The following is a 19,198-nucleotide window of genomic DNA, read 5'->3' on the forward strand; positions in this document are numbered from 1 at the left end:
CAATGATTTAAGATAAAAACTACATTTTCCAACTTATGAATTTTTATAGAAATAATGAATACTTGAATTAAAATACATAGATCTACATTTGGAAGATATCCTGATAAAAATTTTGAATTTGGTTTTAGAGTTTTGGCTTGTCTCAATTGGAAATGAAATTGATTTTTTGTATTTAAAATTTGTATTTGTCTCATCATGTGGTTTTACTATCTCAGTATGGCACATGTATTGGTTCAAAAGATGATGTTTTGACTGGTAAAACGTCAAATAAACGTAGTTGGGATGATTTAATTAAAAGTTTATTCGTGAAAGATGAAGTGGGTCGCAGGCTGTTCGAAACCCAAATTATATTGTTTAATTCAAGCGTATGAAATTGAAATATACTTTTGTTTTAATGTAAAAAATGTTGTTGCTAAAATTATAGTAAATTATGTTATCTTAAAAACGGTAGTTGGTATTTAAAAAATAAATATAATTGAAGAAATTGTAAACTAATTAAATGGGTAGCATTTAAATTAATTAACTTTAATAATACTTAAAAATAATATTAAATAAAAAGTTATACAAAACTTCTATTTGCTTGTAACCTACGGATAAAAGCAACCAAAATTATAAGTATTATAGTATATGTCTTCAATTTCAAACCCTTTGATAAACGTCTCTTTTATCATATAATAAAAAGCTAACTTAGCTATTTTTAAGAACATAGATTTGTCAATATTTTTAACAACATAATTATATTCCTATGTAACATGCATACATTCAACTGGTATAACTATATATAAGAGGTTGTTTGATATGTTTTTTATTAGGTCTAACTTAGTCAAATTCAGATTGTTTGATACAATAATTAGAAGTCTATTTTCTATTACAACACGAACTGTTTGTTAAAAGAGTTTTAATTAAAGTATATTAAAAGAAATTTATAAACAGATGAAAAAGGAAATTTGGTACTGGCTACACACTTTCATGTGAAGAAAGTGACAAAAGGACATTTAGCAAATGGGGCTGCAACTTGATCTCCATTCAAGAAATACAAGTAATTGATTTCTTTAGATTCCATTCAACTTTTCTTCATTTTACTCAAGTCAAGAAACAAACAACGCAAAACAATTCAAAAAGATTAATTAATTGGTGAACTTTTGCAATCATAACCTAATTCTTCTTTTTTATTTTTCTTTCTCTCTTATGCATTTGCTTTTCTTTTCTTTGATAAAAGAACAAACATGACAAAAGGACAAAGAGCTGTCATGTTCAAGTCACAATCTAAGCAAAGAAATTATGATGCAGTATGAAGCCCATGGGAATTACTTTCCAATATATAAACTTATTTAAGGATGATATTGTTTACCTTAGTCAATAATCACACATCACGACCAACAATAAGCAGCCAACCCCACTGAAATTACCAAAGTGCCCTCAACATACACTCCGATAACATAACAGGAGTGGTAACTAAATAGCTTCTCAGAGAAGGCCAAAATGGGAAACGTATGCAAAAGTTATAGGTTGGCTTGATCATTGAAAGTTCAAATCTAAAAAAAGGGCAATGGTAGATTCAATGCATGTTTTGGATTTGAGTGGTGAAATATGGACTTTAATTACTTAAGCGTGTTGATTAGCACTTAGCAGTGTTTTAATCTTTTTGTACAATATTTATGATATAAAAAAAAAAGCCTTTAAGACCTTCCAGATTGGTCTTTCTAATTCCACGCAAATGAGTTTTGAAAGGCCACTTAATCACTAGTCTTTCAATACATAAATGAAAGACTTGCAAATGAGCCATGGTTCCATTATTCATTAAAAAAGAATTATCTTTTTATATAATTAATATCTTATTGAATAATTATTAATTATAAATAATCAAAATTTTTGTTAAAAAATTAGTATAAAGTTATTGTTGATGTGTCTGTGGATACCATTTTTGAAAGAGTGTCGGTAATGTAACGATGTGGATGTAATTGCAAAAACTGATCTGAAGACAGTGCAACGCTAGCTACTGCTATGAATGGTATAAGAAAGCTCATACTTTTAGCGAATCACCGATCAATGTGATATGAACACTTATGGAAAGTCCACCTCATACCACCAACAACACCATTGATGATGATACCAAAAGGGTTCATTTTTATGAACTTTATGAAACTTCGTTGCATCTTCCCTAGAAACACTTTACTTGTAATATATCCAAACATCAAATCTTTTGGCTTATTTAAATAAACTTGAGGAATATTGATCGAAGAATATATTGTTCTTTGAGATATATTCTTTTTGAATGGAAGACAATATATAATTCTCACCCAACAAGATAAAACTTTCCAGATCGATCCTTTGATTCTGCATGTTGAGTGGTATGGATTAATGGTGGGTGGTTTTATAAGGTTCTATTCGTTTAAAATATTTGTCTTCTTTTTTCATTTTCCATTTATGGATGCCATGATCGTTTCTTCTTATATCAAGATTATATATTTATTTCTTTTAATACCATATGGATGATATATACACATAGAATATAAGAAATTGAAACTTAATCAACTAATTAAATGTCCTTCACCTTTTTATAATATATGTACAAATCAAGATACTCATTAACAAATGTTATGTTTTAACTAATCACTATATGCATGGAAAGCAATTAGTATATAAAACAAACGCAAAAAGAGGGTGTAGTTCATTATAGAATATATATATATATATATATATATATATATATATATATATATATATATATATATATATATATATATATATATATATATATATAAAAGAAAAGTTGGTGGCATTATATACATGTGAATTCTGTAGGAAATAGTCATATTAAATATGAAAATGAACGAACAAAATTGAAGCAATGAAACCACCGAGACTGTGTTTGATACAAGCTCCTCAAAACAAATTAATTTGCCTCACGTCACTGCTATCAGATCGTCTGTTTTTCAGGATACAACAGTGAAAAACGGTTTTTCGAGAATACTGAGGAATTAATTTAAGATCTAGAAGTATAATAAGAGGGGACACAGATGATGAAATCTCATGTCATGGTTTGCTATTTCACTTTCAAGATCTTTGATTGAAATTATAAAAGAAGGGAAATTAATTAAGAGTGTACTTTATGTGATTGTGGAGCATGTGGCCAGACATGATAATTTGAATGGTTCACATGAGTTCTGAAAAAAGTGTCCTTTTTCTTGGTTTGGGTTTAGTGGGTGATTACTGGTATAATTCTTAAAGTAATCTTCAACTAATTAAATTTATCTTCATACATTATGCACAAAGTATGCACACGATCCATAGCTTTATTTCCTTTATAAGATCAAGATTAATAACTTTTTATCATGATTTTTGTTGTTTTGAAGGTTATTGGTGGAATTAACAGTATGTATGAACTCCGAGACTCATGTTTATTTGAATAAAAAATTAAACAAAGAAATTAATCACGGAACAAGGGAATTGTCTTATTAGTTGAAAATTAACGGTGGATGTTGAGAGTTCTAATTAAATAAAAGTATCAATTTAATCAATCATTTCTTTAAGAAAAACTAGAAGAGAAAGACAAAGACTTGTCTTTTTCTATGTGATTGGAATTACAAGGTCCTTTTATGTTTTGGAAAAGTACAGTGACCTCCCCTCAGATCTATTCGAATTTCAATTTCCACCCTCCATTTTTTATTTTATTGCAAGTAGGTGCTCCTTTAATGATGAGCATGTTTGTGTGAGTGATCATGGTGCTCACAAACTTAAACCTATAAAGTATAAACCATGGTGGTGGTTGGTGTTTCTTTCTTCTCTACATGTCTGATCGATGTCTCTTCATCAACTCAAGCACAACCACCACTGCTACTACCCCACCAGTTGAGATTCTCTGCCCCTCAACCACCACCATATGGTGGTTGATGGTGGTGGTGGTAAGTCCATCTCCTTGACTTTTATGCTCTTTGAGAAACTTTACATCATGTGCTTGTTTCTTTTCTCTTAATCAAGGTTGAATTCCTTTAGCTCTTTGATTAATTAGTCATGGTCCTCATGGATACCATGTATTCACGACTTATTTGATTGATGATGAATCAGTCATGAATATTATTTTAGAATGGTTATCGTGTGTGTAAACATTCCGAATTGTTCTCAAACTTTGGTTTTTGTATGATTAAATCTACTTAAAAACATAGAATCAGTTTATATATCTATTAGTTTTCTTTATATACTTTCGTATATATGTTTTGTGTTCTTCATTCTTCATTTTATGGGATTCATCAAACTTATTTCCATACAAAGTAACTAGGACACAACTTAAGTTTCAAAAAAATTATAGAACACAAGTTTGTGTGTGCGTGTGCGAGTGGGTTGAGAGGTAAAATAGTCTTTTCCATCCTACCGAATGCCTAATTACTAGAGGATATGAAATAAAGACAGAAACTATAGAGGGGGTCTCTCTAAAACTTACCCCTGATGTATTGGTCATCTAATTCTAGTAATAAGATAGAAATAACGAAAGAAAATAAAAGATCAGGTATAGTCATTCGTCATGTTTGATAGACGTATACATCCCACTTTTGTAAGTGGACACTTTTTTTTAATATATTTTATCTGTGACGTACATGTGATCACAATTACCTGTTCCAAAAATACTGGATGGAAAGGGATGTGTACCTTATGACGTTTCTTTTTCTTTATGTCAGCAACATTATAAAATATAAATGGTTTTAATATATCAGCGTCAAATAAAAGTTTTCAGTAAGGTAATAATAACGACCTTGTGTAATCGAATAACCTAAGTATATTCTTCTCGGTGTTAAAAAAGTGTGCATGGTTTGAAAAAAAAAACCTAATGGTTGCTAATTAATTAAAACGGTTGATTTGCTTTATTGCAACTAGAATATCTAACATGCATGTCAGTTTCTCAGTGAAATGCGAAAATTTGTCCCAAATAATACCAACAGTGACTCAAAAGATCGAAGGCAAATTCAACTGCTATAGAGTTTATATATGTCATTGCAAATGAGAATTGGCCACCATGAAAGTGAAAATTGACAGGTTATAAGAAAAGTAAAAGTAAAAGAAACAAAGTTGATGAAAAGAAAGATTGTAAGCAACTTTTGGGCAATGTGAATGTGAATAGGTGACCCGTTATTGTTGCTCTTTTTATACGGGATACTATCATCTCTAATCTCTAGTCTCTACTATAACCACTTAACAACCTATTCCACTCACCAAAAAGAAACTGATCATAAAGCAAGTAAATCACATGTTATGTCTTTAAAAGATTGTAGATGGAAGAAATGCAAAACGCAATGTGAAAAATCTAAATCTTGATTTCTTGATGTAAACATATATTACTTCAATGAAGCTTTGGGGTACTTTGAGTGTGTTTGTGTGTGTGTAATCATCTCATTTAATGAAAGAAACAAAAGAAAAACAAACCTGCCATCGTCTTAAACATCTCCATCATCCATTTCATCAAGAATGATTCAATTCACTCTATCTGAACTGCTGAACAGCATCAGCTCTAACAACAGATTATTAAATTACTTCAAATTCCTCCATTACAATCTTCTCGAAGAAGCTAAAACACTTGAGGGGACTCTCATCATCCATGATCACGTTATGTTTCTGACGTCCATGAAACCACTTCTCTCTCAGGCATTTTATCAAACACGTGCAGAGAAAGATAAATCAGGACAATTTTGGTATGCCAATCGCGATGCATGTGGATAATTAATATATTATTTGGTCGGAAATCAGTCGATCACAAATTCTACAATTGCTCTTCATGTTTCTATCGATCATTGATTCATCGCAAAATTTGCATCGACTATCAACTTCAAGGTCCATGTCTACGTTGCTCAAGATATAATCGTTGTTCAGCTAAAGATAAAACAGAAATTCACAGTTGACTTTTGGTGTCTTCTTGAATCTTGATAACGCTATCGAATAATCACGTCTAGATTGAAGGATTTTGTTATCGATGGATGCACAATTTTGTAGCGAGCTAATTGCATTTTCGTTTAGTCTGTCTCTCAAAAGCAATATTTGGTGCAAAATCACAATTATTAAAAATTGGTGGGTACCTGAAAAAGATTTAAGTTAAATTCACTGTAATTTCACAGAAGCCATTCTAGTCAAATTGGAGAAGATTTAAGTTAAATTCAACTCCCAAGCCGTATATAACTAGTGATGTTTTAGAATCAATAGTCGTAAAGTACTCGTTAATTGTATTTTAAAGTTTTAAAATTTCAAAGATTAAGGATTTATTTTATTTGTCCATTTTGTTTCTTTATAATGGGTAGAGCGCTAAATAACAATTGGAGAAAGGTTTTTATCATATTCACTTTTATAACCCTTGTCACTTCCTGACTTTTCCAACTTCCATCCGACGTAGGATATGTTAAAAACCAAAATTTCAAAAAAACATATCCACTCACATCGTCTCCTGAAAGGAACCCTAAAGATCTTTTATAAAAGTTCAAGAAAATCTCCTACAGCCGTATTTTTTTGAACTTCTGAAGTTTTATTAAACTGAAACTATTAAGAAAAAACAATTACAAAGGGATAGCATTAACCGGATTTTGTAGCCGATCAATCCAGTTAATAGCATGTTTATCATTCCTATTACCAAACGAATGTGAATAAAAAATGTTTTCATTTTTTTTAACTTTTTATCAGTGAAAATTGAAGGGTTACGAAAGCTACAAAACACCACATAAAAACTCAAATACAAGATGTTTAATTCTGAAGTCTCTCGTCCCTTTAGCTTTCTTCCTAATAATTATAAGCAAAATTTATACACAAAAAAAAACCCTTATCAATGATAATATATATATATATATATATATATATATATATATATATATATATATATATATATATATATATATTATTATTTTAATAAACATAGTTATTAACGATTTATTTTTTTTAAATCCCAATTGACACACGATTTAACAGAAAACATTTTCTCCAAATACAACCGTTTTTTCTTCACACCTTCACAAAAATCTTATTATGTTTTGTGGTACTTGCATATACAGGTGAACATTTGGACAGATGGATCGGACCGCTTTTTTGGACCCTCGGGCTGGTTCTCGGTTGTAGTAATCAATCAAAACCGATCCGGTTTTTTTCCCGGTCCGGTCTGGTTTTTACCGGGTTTGGACCCGATTTAAAAAAAATTTGTAATCTGTGAAATTTTTTAAACAATCATAACTCATTCGTTTTAAATCGGATTGACACATGGTTTTTTTCAACGTTTAATTTACAGTTTGTAGATAAATTTATACTATAATTTTGTTGGTTTTTGTATTATATTCAATGAGTTAGAGTCTTTAAAGTTGAGCTATCAAAGCTGAAAATTTTCAGCTTTTCAGCAACAATTTTAAAATTTTGTAATATGTGAAAATTTTTAAACAACCATAACTCATTCGTTTTAAGTCGGATTGACACACGGTTCTTTTCAATGTTTAATTTAAAGTTTGTAGATGAATTTAGACTATAATTTTGTTGATTTTGGTATAATATTCAATGAGTTACAGTCATTCAAAGTTGAGCTATCAAAGTTGAAAATTTTCAGCTTTTCAACAAGATTGTTAAAATTTTTTAATTTGTGAAATTTTTTAAACAACCATAACTCATTCGCTTTGAGTCGGATTGACCTACGGTTTTTTCCAACATTTAGTTTACAATTTGTAGATAAATTTAGACTATAATTTTGTTGATTTTGGTATTATATTGAGTTATAATCCTTCAAAGTTGAGGTATCAAAGCTGAAATATTTCAACTTTTTAACTATTATTTTACACTATAATTTTGAATTTTATGTATCTTTGATAGATAAGGAATCTTGGGGAACTTGATTTATATGTTAGTTGATTTTATTTGGAAAAATAATTTTGCAAGTTATTATATTATAACATCAAGGTAGATTAGTTATACATGAAACGGAAACGTAATATTTTTTACAAGTTGTATTGTATCAAACTAAAAAACTTATTTTAATGACTTGTACTCTATGCAATTAAAGTTGTACCGGTCCAAACGGATCCAAGAACCAGAAAACTTGGACTTGGACCCGAACACAGACACGAACACGGACACGATTCATCAGGTCTGGTCCATGGTCCACAATATTCTCTATAACCGATCTGGTCTAGTCTGATTCGGTCCAAATGTTCACCCCTACTTACATATTCTAAGCTTCTACAAATTAATAAATTCATATCTTCAAATTTTACAACATTTATACAATTCTCACGATTATTACCTATGGAATACTCTTGATTAGTTGGTTGCTAGGAAGTTTTCTTTCGGCCCAACTAGGCTCAATGTTAATGGAGCTCAAAGTGATTGGATCCATAACTTCGGCCCAGTCGTAGTTGACCGATCATTACATCACAAGCCTGTCACGGGAATGTTTCCTTCTATACAACCTGCCAAGTTACAAATATACCCATGACACACGGTCGACATCAGATATCAAGAAGGGTATTATCGGCACACAATAAATACCTAAATTTAATCAGCCCATTACTCCTCTCACCCGGCTCTCCACCCCTCCAGATCTACTCCCACAATCAACAACACGCCTCCTCTCTTCTCATACAAGAGTATCACTCTCTACAAAAACCTATAAATCATCATCTCTTCCTATAAAACATCCCCTTTTCAAAATTTCACCGCTAATTCTACAACCTTTTTGCTCAAATCTCACCAATTTCGCTCCTATTCTCGCTATCCGTTGAGAATTTCAAGAAACCCCAAGTGAGTGAGATCTCGCATATCATTTCTTAGGTTCTTTCCATTCCTATGAAATTCAAGTTTTCTAGACCTATAAATGGTTTTCAGTTGATCTTGAAGCTCGTCATCTTGTTCCCAGATTCTTATAACCTAATTCGCCGACCAATTTCATGAAATAATTATTGTAAAACGAAGTCAAATGATTGTTTGGTTAGTTCTTTATTCATGGGTATGTCAAGATTTTGAGTTTGATTTTGTTTTTGATTGAAGAGGTGTGGGACGATTTGGCATAAGAAAAGGAATTCATGGCAGATCAAATGTTGGAGGGTAGCCAACCAGTTGACCTTACTAAGCATCCATCTGGAATTGTTCCTACTCTTCAGTACGTCTTATTTCGATTCAGATTCTTATTCTTGTTATAGAGGATGATTGAATGTATTTATTCAAGTAAAACTGTTGTAAGATCTCTACATGATGAATCATTTCTGATCATCTAATCAATGCCCATAGAAATTGTTCAATTTTAGAATTTCAGGTTTCATATGATTGTTTGTATGTAGTTTTTGGTTTGTGAATCTGTTGGGTATGTAACTATGTATGCAAATGCAATTATTAGTTGAAAATATGAAAGTGTTAACTAAAAGAGGAAATGGGATTCGATGTTGAAAATAAAGACTAGAAATACAAAAAATATATATATAATCTTTGAACTGAAAGTTTTAGCATCTGTATTCTGTACATATAGGAACATCGTGTCAACTGTCAATCTGGATTGCAAGCTAGACCTGAAGGCAATTGCACTTCAAGCTCGAAATGCAGAATATAATCCAAAGGTATTATTATCATTATGTAATATGTATGCACATACCACATACTACACTACATAGTGGCCTTATTATGTTAGCCACTTAAAGAATGCAAATCCGTCATTATACTTGAATAGAAATCTTGCATTGAGCTTAGCATCTTTAGTTCTTTGATTATAATACTTGTCGTATTTTGCCCATTTTGCAATGTATATATGGATCAAATAATATTTAGGAAAAGTTATGGAACTTTAAAGGGTACAAAAGAGATTTTACAAAGGTGATATAATTTTTTTTTTCTATTGTTATTCAGCGTTTTGCTGCTGTTATCATGAGGATAAGAGAACCAAAAACAACAGCTCTAATCTTTGCTTCTGGGAAGATGGTAACATGTTTTTGACTTTTTTTTCCCTAAATCTAAATGGTTTATCTTTTTTTTTTAGCTAGAATTAATTAATGTGTTGCTGCTTCAGGTTTGTACAGGAGCCAAGAGTGAACAGCAGTCAAAACTAGCTGCACGCAAGGTATTTTAAGAGAGTATAATATCAATATAAGTTTTATGCCATAAATCATGAAATGAAACACTTCTCTTAATTTTGTTGGTGCTTTAGTATGCTCGAATAATTCAGAAACTCGGGTTTCCAGCCAAATTTAAGGTATTCATCATCATCATCATCTTATAAGTCTTTGCTTTTAGTTAATGTTTCATTTATATTTTATTATGTTCTTGTGTGTTTTTCATTTTTTTGATATAGGATTTCAAGATTCAGAACATTGTTGGGTCATGTGATGTTAAATTTCCCATTAGACTTGAAGGCCTCGCATACTCTCATGGTGCCTTTTCAAGTGTAAGATTGATAAATATATTTTACATTTGAGAAAAAAGACAAATTTAGCCACTATTTCATATGTTCGTCTAGTAACATGTGATTGTTAATATAGTATGAACCAGAACTGTTCCCGGGATTGATTTATCGAATGAAACAACCGAAAATTGTTCTGCTTATCTTTGTTTCTGGGAAAATTGTTCTTACTGGAGCTAAGGTCATTTTTTCTTTTTCTTTTTTTCATATTTAATTTTTTATATTTAATTGCTCTTACTGAATCCTTAATCCTTATATTATTATATTATTGTTCATTTTCAGGTTAGGGATGAGACTTACACTGCATTTGAGAACATATACCCTGTGCTGACTGAATTCAGGAAAAACCAACAATGGTAACATACTTTACTAATTAATTTCTATTTCATGTTATCATTAATCTTTTTAAATGGAAATGTCATGTTTTTTTGATGCAGATAATATATCATGGAATATGGATATACATACAACCGAATGGTGTTTTATGGGTGAGAAAGGGCTTGGGTTGGCCTTTGAGTTCGAACACAAGTGTAAATATATATAATATGTAATGGGAATCTTTTTTTTTTTTTTTTTTTTTGAAGTTTTGACTCGTTTATGTGTGAACTTGGAATGGACAGTTAAAGCTTTGGACTTGGTCTTTACTTAGTAAATTCAATCCTTTTAATTTGGATTTAAAAAATAAAAAACAAGTATGTGGTTATAGGATGGATAAAAGAAACTCGTAACAAATAGAATAATATCTCATGTTCAAAAACTAATTTTATATAAAACGAGGGTTGTAAGGCAAGAGGATATTATATTGTAATATTGTATTAATTTTTGTTTAGTTTATGGTATGCATCATGCATGTGTATGTGTGGGTTTTCATTTTGATTTTTATTGGAAGATATTTATATCGTGGGTCACAAATTAATGTTTTATGATGGAAAGTATATATAGGGTTATCGTTTAAGCATACATTTTGATTGATTTTTATGTTGATTGTTTTAACATTGTATCGATTAGTTATTGTATATTCAAGATTGATGAAACTTAATTAGTCATTATGGTAGAATACGATCATTGCTTGTGAAATAAACGCACACACCAAATATGAAAGCATAAGGTTAGAGTTCATAATTTCAAGAAGTTTCTTCATAAATCATAAATAATCCTTTCAAATTATATTTAATCTTTTAGTGGATTAAAAGGGTAATATGAAAATTTACCAAGAAAGAAAATAAGTTAAATGTTGGTTCAGATTCATCCATATCTTTTAGTGTATATAATGTTCTACATCACTGAACTAAAAGGGGTAAGATTGTTGTGTTATAATATATCTTTTGTATTCATATTGAACATAAATTACTTAAAAATAATAAGAAATCATTGGAATAGGATGTTTCAAAGAAGAATGTCCAAATAGGGTGGGGTTTTGGCAGCATGTCATCGGTTGTTTGGTAAATTGTATTGACCATTGGTTTCAATCTCTTAATGGTTAAGAGAAGTAAGAATGTTTAAACCACACATTATATATTGACTGATTTAAAGGTCCAATGGTTTTTTTTTTTTTTTTTTTTTTTGGAAACAACAAATATCATTACTAAGTCACATGATTAGCAAGTAATTAAAACGTGGGCACAGTACAAACAACAAAAAGATCAAAGACAAAACATATTTTAACAAAATGGAGAGATATATTAGTCAATCCATCTACAACCCACCTTTGAGGTTTGATATTTGAACAAAGTATATGTGTGAGTGATGACCTCATCAGTTATTTTTTCAGAATTGGTGTTTAAACCCTTGAATATCTTATTGTTCCTTGCCTTCCAAATGAACTATAAATGGTCATATAACACCACAGTGACCCTCTCCCTTTTCCCTCAAATAGTTACCCCAATTAGCCACAAAATTGAAAAAGCCACTCACATTATTGACTTTCATATCATGTATTCCGCACCATTTTAAGATCCAATCCTTAACCTCCACCGCAATTGAGCATCCCACTAACATGTGGTCAAATGTCTCCTGGGAAGTATTACATAAGGGGCATAGGGTTGATTGTACCAAGATACCCCTCTTTGTTAGATTAGTCTACACCGGAATTCTACCCAAGCAGACTTTCCATATAAAACATTTTATTTTTGACGGGATTGCCTTTGACTAGGTGATATCCAATCCATTGTAGGAAGTAAGCCTTAATTCGAGCTTTTTACGCATTGTTTTGACGGAATACTTGCCATCAGGACTAAAATTGAAGCCCAAACCATATTGTGAATGATTGATGGTAATGCCCTGTAGTAAGGAATGTAAATTTTCAAGATCATACAGGATTTCGACTTGCATACTTTGTGTTTTCCAGTGCCAATCGAAACCGAACATTGATACCCTTTTAGATACAATACAGAACTTCAATTTTTCTAACTCATATAATCGGGGGTATCTTTCTTGTAGTGTTAGAGGGTCATACCACCTGTCCTTCCTGAATAAGAAATTGGTGTTCAATTCAGGGCTTAAGGTAGAAAGATCCTGATAATGTATGTCACATTCAGGGAGGCTTTTAATTGCTTTTTATATATTGCTCCAAATACCACTTATCGAGGTTTTAGCAATGTATGTGACTGATTTCCTGCATAGATCGTGAATACTATAAATGCAATCTCCTCATAAACCACCATGTTTCTCTTTGAGTCTACACCATCATTTGGTGAGTAGAGCTAGATTTTATGCCTTCAGAGATCCAACTCCTAGTCCACCATCTTTTTTGTGTGCAATTATTTTTTACCATGAGATCCAATGCAATTTGGACTTTTTATCATTTCCACCCCACATAAACCTCCGTCTTTTTTTTTCCAGTTCATCTAGGATGTCACTTGGTGCTTTGAAAAGTGAGAAGTAGTAAGTTTAGAGATTGTTGAGCATCAATTTGATTAATGTAAGTCTACCTCCAAACGACAAAGTTTTGGATTTCCAACTCAATAAGCGTGCATGAAACTTTTCGATTATTGTCCTCCAACTGTAACACCCTATTCAAATCTTTTCCTAATTTGGGGCCCTGACCCGAAGATTGATTATCATAAGGCCTAGGGACTTTAGGTAGAGAGAATTAACCTCTTTGGGTGTGGAAAATGTAGAATGGATGACCCGGGAGTTCGATTGTGTTTTGGAGCCCAAGGGTATATCGGTAAGTTAGAGCTTCTCAGGGGTTTAAAGGCAAGGGAGAGTTGATATAAGTGTAGAGCTTCTCATTACCTTTTCGGGGATATAAGGATCATCGAAAATGGACTTAGAACGAGGAAGTTATGGCTTTCAGAAGTTGGAGGCTTAAAGGCTAAGTCTAGTACGTTGGGCATATTAGGTAGGGTGGTCGTGGAAGCCTCATGGAGTACGTTGGGCGTACCAGAAGTACACAAGGCTTAATCCAGTCAGACCCAAACCCTAATTTAAGGTCTTGGACCCTATTTAAGATCCTTAACTTGTGTTCAAACCCTCTTATCTTCAAACTCCATCTCATTAAATCCTAGAAACGAAACCCTAGCCTCTATTGGTGTGGTTCTTGAGCTTTTGGTGTGTTTTCATGCATTTTGGTTCTCTTTGAAGAAAAAGGAAATTCTTGAGGAAGTGTGGGATTGCTTGAAGCTTATGGATCCAGGCTTTGTACATCTTCATCTACCTTCTAGAGGTATAAAGCTTCAAACTTTATGGTTTTATGGTATAGATCTAGTTTTGGGTGGGTTTTTCCATGTTTTGGTCCCAAGGTTGTCCTTGTGAGTAGAAGCTACCCTAGGACCTTTGAGCCCCATATTTGGTCCTAGTTAAGTTGTTAAGTCATAAAAATGTTGTCTTGTGGGTTCTTGTTGATGTATGCATGAGTTGGTGTTCTTAATATGGATAAAAACAAGGATTTAGTCCCATTAAATCATGCAAAGGAGTAAAGTTTACATGTTAAGACATCATTTAGGGTCAGATAGGTGTTTGGATGCTTTTGACTCAACCATTAAGAGCTTATTTCGAATTATTGGGGCCTCTAATGAGTATGGTTGGCGTACGTAGGAGTACGCTCAATGTAATGTTGGTTCCGTGCATAACATCTTGTACATTGTGTTATGAGGGTGAGTACGTGGGGCGTACACTTCTGGTATGCAAGGCGTACTCCTAAGGTGTTCAATTTAGGAATTTTGGAAGTTGGTCCATGAGAGGTTCGACCAGTTATGGGAAGGGTAAAATGGTCTTTTTCCCTTTAGAAAGTTGGATTATGGATTAGGCCTTGGATTTTGGGTTAGTGGGTTAATTATTAATTAATGTTGTATTTATTGTTAGTTGATGTGAGTTTATCCGGTTCAGCGACCCGAGTAGTTTTTGATTATCAGCATATTAAGGTGAGTCTCCTCACTGTACTCGTGGGTCAAAGGCACCAATGAAAATACGTTGTTTTACTATATAAATATTGCGGTTTGGGATTCACGATTAACAATTGAAGATGTAGATTCACGATCTACGCAATAGTTATGATAAGAAAGCAAGAATATTAATTATCTTAGATCTTCCTAACAGTGGAAAAAGTAATGTTCACTAGGGTGAAGTAATAAACAATAATGGAGAAAAGAAAATAGGGATCGTAAAACGATGATGGAGGAAAAAGATGTTATCGAGGATGATATATTTACCAAGTGAAAACCAAATCGAGTATAATTACTAAGTTAAAACAACATATTTTATAGGTTTAATAATTAAGCTTAGGTGGGGCTATAATATGTGTGTGTGTGTGTGTGTGTGTGTATATATATATATATATATATGTGTGTGTGTGTGTGTGTGTGTGTTTTATAAAGTTATTAGATCCAAGTTATGGGTTTTATAAAGTTATTCAAGACTAGGACCCTTCTTGAAGACTAAACTTAGGTTAAACCTATCCGAAATTTTAAGAAAATACCACAATCTGGGAAATTGGTCCCACAAAAGTTTTTAACACCCAAAGATTCAAGTAACTAGTAAACTAGAGTATGACCCAGCCCAAGACCTACCTATATCGACACATCTACAGGATTTCTGAAAAAATAGACATGAGCAATATTAACATGTGTATAAAATTTGTATATAGTCAGGTAGTCAAATAGTCAGTATACTCTACCATATAGTTAGGAGAGTTTATCTCTCAATTCAGTTGTATTCATCTGTATAAATTTATACTTTTACATTGAATGAAACACACAACATATTATTTCTTATTCATTATATGGTATCAGAGCTTTACCTCATACACTAAATTATTTCTAATGGCAACATCCGTTCCTCACCTTCTCAACTTGGCAACCACCACCACCTCCGCTCTCAACTTTCAGATGCCATCAATTACTGTCAAACTTAACAGAGACAACCATTGTCTATGGCGCACTACCATCATTGCAGCTCTTGAAGCTTTTGACCTAGAAGATTTTGTTCTCAATCCCATTCCACCTCCCACCACCATTGTTGTTCCAGCCACCAATGGAACTCCTGCCACCGCCGATTCTCCTGCTGTTCCCGCTACTCCGGCTTCTACTCAACAAAATCCGGACTTTGTTCTATGGAAGAAACGCGATCGGTTTGTTTTACTTTGGCTTCAATCCACTTTATCAGAGCAAGCCCTAGCTATTGTCACCAGATGCACCTCTTCACATATGGCCTGGCTGGCCATTGAGAAAACATATCAGGCCCAAACTAGGGCAAATCGCATGCAACTAAAAGCCCAACTCCAATCCCTTTTAAAAGGGTCCATGTCCATGATTGAACATATTGAACGAAAACGTTCAATTGCGGACACTCTTGCTCAAAACGACAACCCTGTTCCCACTGAAGATCTAATTATGCATCTCCTCAATGGCCTTGATTCCTCATATGCTGCCTTTATTACATCCTTCATGATGAAGACAGAAGTATTTTCCATCGATGATCTTGCAGGTCTTCTTCTTCAGGAAGAAGCTTGCATTGAACAGAAACATCTTCGATAAATGACAGTTCAACCCACTATAGTTCAACCCACTGCAGTTCAATCCCCATCCAATGCTCTTACAGTACATCGTTCTCACACCATCAACAATCGATATTCTTCCTTTTCTCAGGGTCAAAGCTCTGGCTCTTTTCGCAATACTGACTCTAGACGTCGTCGACCGGTTTGTCAACTCTGTAATAAACCTGGTCATGAGGCTATCGACTGTTAGCAAAGGGAAAATCAAACGGATTTCCCATCTCGTCGTCCAAATCCCCGAAACCAGCCAAGACAGGCTAATGTGGTCCAGTACAACAGTCCTTCACATGTGATAGATCCGGCCTGTTACTTTGACACAGGGGCGACAGATCATGTTTCTCCTGATGTCCACAAACTTCATCATGCAGAAGAGTACACAGGGGACGACAAACTTCAAGTGGGCAATGGTAATAACTTGTCTATTTCTCATGTTGGCTCATCTTCTCTTTCTCATCTAAAATTGCCAACTGTGCTTGTTGTTCCTAACTTAACGAAAAATCTCCTTAGCATTTCCAAATTAATAGAAGACAATCCTGTTTATGTTGAATTTTGGCGTAATCATTGTAATGTTAAGAACTTTCAGGGAAAAACAATCCTCCGAGGGGACGTCAATGAGGGGCTCTATCGACTACATCACACTCGCAATAAAGTCGTTTTCACTGGTGTTCGAACCTCTCTTCATGGATGGCACAAGAGACTTGCACATCCACATGAACCGGTGTTAAGAAGATTAGTTTCAAAGTTTCATCTTCCTACTTCATCCAATAAATTCCCAAATGTCTGTGACTCATGTCAAATGGGTAAAAGTCATAGATTTCATTTACCAACTTCCCATATCACTTCTTCTAAACCTTTTGAACTGGTGTACTCAGATGTTTGGGGTCCTTCCCCTGTGTTTTCATTAAATGGATCTCGATATTTTGTTCTTTTTATTAATGATTGCACTAAGTTTGTATGGATTTACTTCTTATCACAAAAATCTCAAGTGTTTTCCACCTTCTTACAATTTCAAACCATGATTAAAAATCATTTTTTTTGTGATATTAAAAGCCTTCAACTGATTGGGGTGGTGAGTATAGAAATATCTCCACATTTCTTCAACACCATGGTATTATACATCGTGTTTCTTGTCCTTACACACAGGAACAAAATGGGGCTGTTGAACGCAGAAACTGTATCATCATCAAAAAAGGACTTACTCTTTTAGCCCAATCATCTCTACCAAAATTGTTTTGGGAACATGCTTTCAAAACCACAACTTATTTACACAATCGAACCATCACACCTATTCTCAATTATAAGTCACCTTATGAAAAGCTTTATAACAAAATCCCAGACTATGATTTTATCAAAAGTTTTGGTTGTTTGTGTTATCCTTTCTTAAGACCTTATAATCACCACAAGATTGATTTTCGATCTCTTCCGTGTATTTTCATTGGTTACAGTGCTTCCCACAAAGGATATTTGTGCTTCCACCAATCCACTTCCCGTATTTATATATCCAGACATGTGGTTTTTGATGAAGATATCTTTCCTTATATATTTCCCCAACCTGTATCTGTTCCTGCTCATCTTAATGTCACCTCATCTACACTTCTTGACTGTGCAGATTCTCTTAGATCTTCTCCACAACAGCAAATCTCTCACACTGTTCCTACCTCACCTACACCAGATGTGTCACCTTCCACTCCAGCCTTCACCCCGGTCAGCCCTCAATCTGATCATCACTCTTCTCCATCCACCATCAACTCTCAACCTCTAAATTCTCGATATCAACAATCCATGGTTAGTTCTCGTGCAAAATAAACAAACCCAATACTCACTCACTTTCGACCTGTTGAGCAAAATCAGCATTCCATGGTAACTCGAGCTCGCACTAATTCCTTCAAACCTAAAGCCCTAACAGTTACTACTCACATGGACCCAAATATTAAACCTCATACCTTCACCCAAGCTCTTAAGCACAAATGTTGGCAAATTGCGATGAAAGCAGAATATGATGCTCTCATGAAGAATAAGACATGGTCATTAGTTCCTTGTCCCACTAACACTAATATTGTTGGATGTAAGTGGATTTTCAGGGTAAAACGCAATTCAGATGGCTCTGTTAACCGTCACAAGGCTCGGCTTGTAGCTCAAGGGTTTAGCCAAGAAGCTGGTGTTGATTTCTTTGAAACCTTTAGCCCAATTATAAAGCCCACGACAATCAGACTGGTCCTCTCCAATGCTCTTTCTAAGGGGTGGCGTATCAGACAACTTGACATCAACAACGCTTTTCTAAATGGTGACTTATCATAAGTGGTTTATATGAAACAACCAAAAGGCTTTGAGGACCCAACCAAACCCAATCATGTTTGTAGACTCCACAAAGCTCTTTATGGGCTTAAACAAGCACCATGGATTTGGTTTACCAAACTCAAACAGTATCTAGTCACAAATAACTTCCATGCTTGTCAATCTGACCCATCTTTATTTGTTCGAGTTTCACATTCATCTACAATATATATCCTTGTATATGTCGATGATCTGATTATAACAGGCACAAATGACACTCATCTTCAACACTTTATTACTGATTTGGATCATGTGTTTTCCCTCAAGGATCTTGGTGATTTGCATTTTTTTCCTTGGATAACAGATTACTAGAAGTCCCACCAGTCTTACCTTGTCACAGCAAGCATATATCAAAGATATTCTAAAACGCAGCAATATGTCCATGGCTACCCCTATTACCACTCCTTCTGATCCCCAAGGTCAGCTTCAACATGATGGTGATCCCTTTCCTGACCCAACACTATATCGTCAAGTTG

The 19,198-nt window shown here is 33.5% G+C and overlaps 1 protein-coding gene and 1 pseudogene across 2 annotated transcripts; both read left to right on the forward strand.

Moving 5' to 3' along the window:
- The first annotated feature begins 8,528 nt into the window (after positions 1-8,528).
- Positions 8,529-11,049, forward strand: LOC145054171 (TATA-box-binding protein). Of its 2 annotated transcripts, none has more exons than XM_079002317.1 (10): positions 8,529-8,781; positions 8,998-9,109; positions 9,473-9,560; positions 9,847-9,918; positions 10,007-10,057; positions 10,145-10,189; positions 10,289-10,381; positions 10,476-10,577; positions 10,679-10,752; positions 10,834-11,049. In XM_079002317.1, coding segments are annotated over exons 2-10 (603 nt in total). In that variant the 5' UTR covers positions 8,529-8,781; positions 8,998-9,032; the 3' UTR covers positions 10,835-11,049. The 2 variants fall into 2 exon arrangements, with proteins under 2 accessions (XP_078858443.1, XP_078858444.1); XM_079002318.1 differs by having other exon boundaries at positions 8,529-8,751; positions 9,000-9,109.
- A 7,196-nt stretch (positions 11,050-18,245) lies between these two features.
- On the forward strand, positions 18,246-18,686 carry LOC145050439 (putative mitochondrial protein AtMg00820 pseudogene; annotated as a pseudogene).
- The last annotated feature ends 512 nt before the right edge of the window (positions 18,687-19,198 follow it).

Source organism: Lactuca serriola, chromosome 5 (genome assembly GCF_051521515.1).
Source record: "Lactuca serriola cultivar US96UC23 chromosome 5, Lser_US96UC23_V15, whole genome shotgun sequence".
NCBI lineage: Eukaryota > Viridiplantae > Streptophyta > Magnoliopsida > Asterales > Asteraceae > Lactuca > Lactuca serriola.

What these genes read in the sequence shown, in the direction of transcription:
- LOC145054171 (XM_079002317.1), top strand. Translation starts at nt 9,033, where the DNA reads ATGGCAGATCAAATGTTGGAGGGTAGCCAACCAGTTGACCTTACTAAG. An exon ending in GGAATTGTTCCTACTCTTCA is followed by an intron (nt 9,110 to 9,472) that starts GTACGTCTTATT and finishes CTGTACATATAG; the next exon opens with GAACATCGTGTCAACTGTCA. An exon ending in GGTTTCCAGCCAAATTTAAG is followed by an intron (nt 10,190 to 10,288) that starts GTATTCATCATC and finishes TTTTTGATATAG; the next exon opens with GATTTCAAGATTCAGAACAT.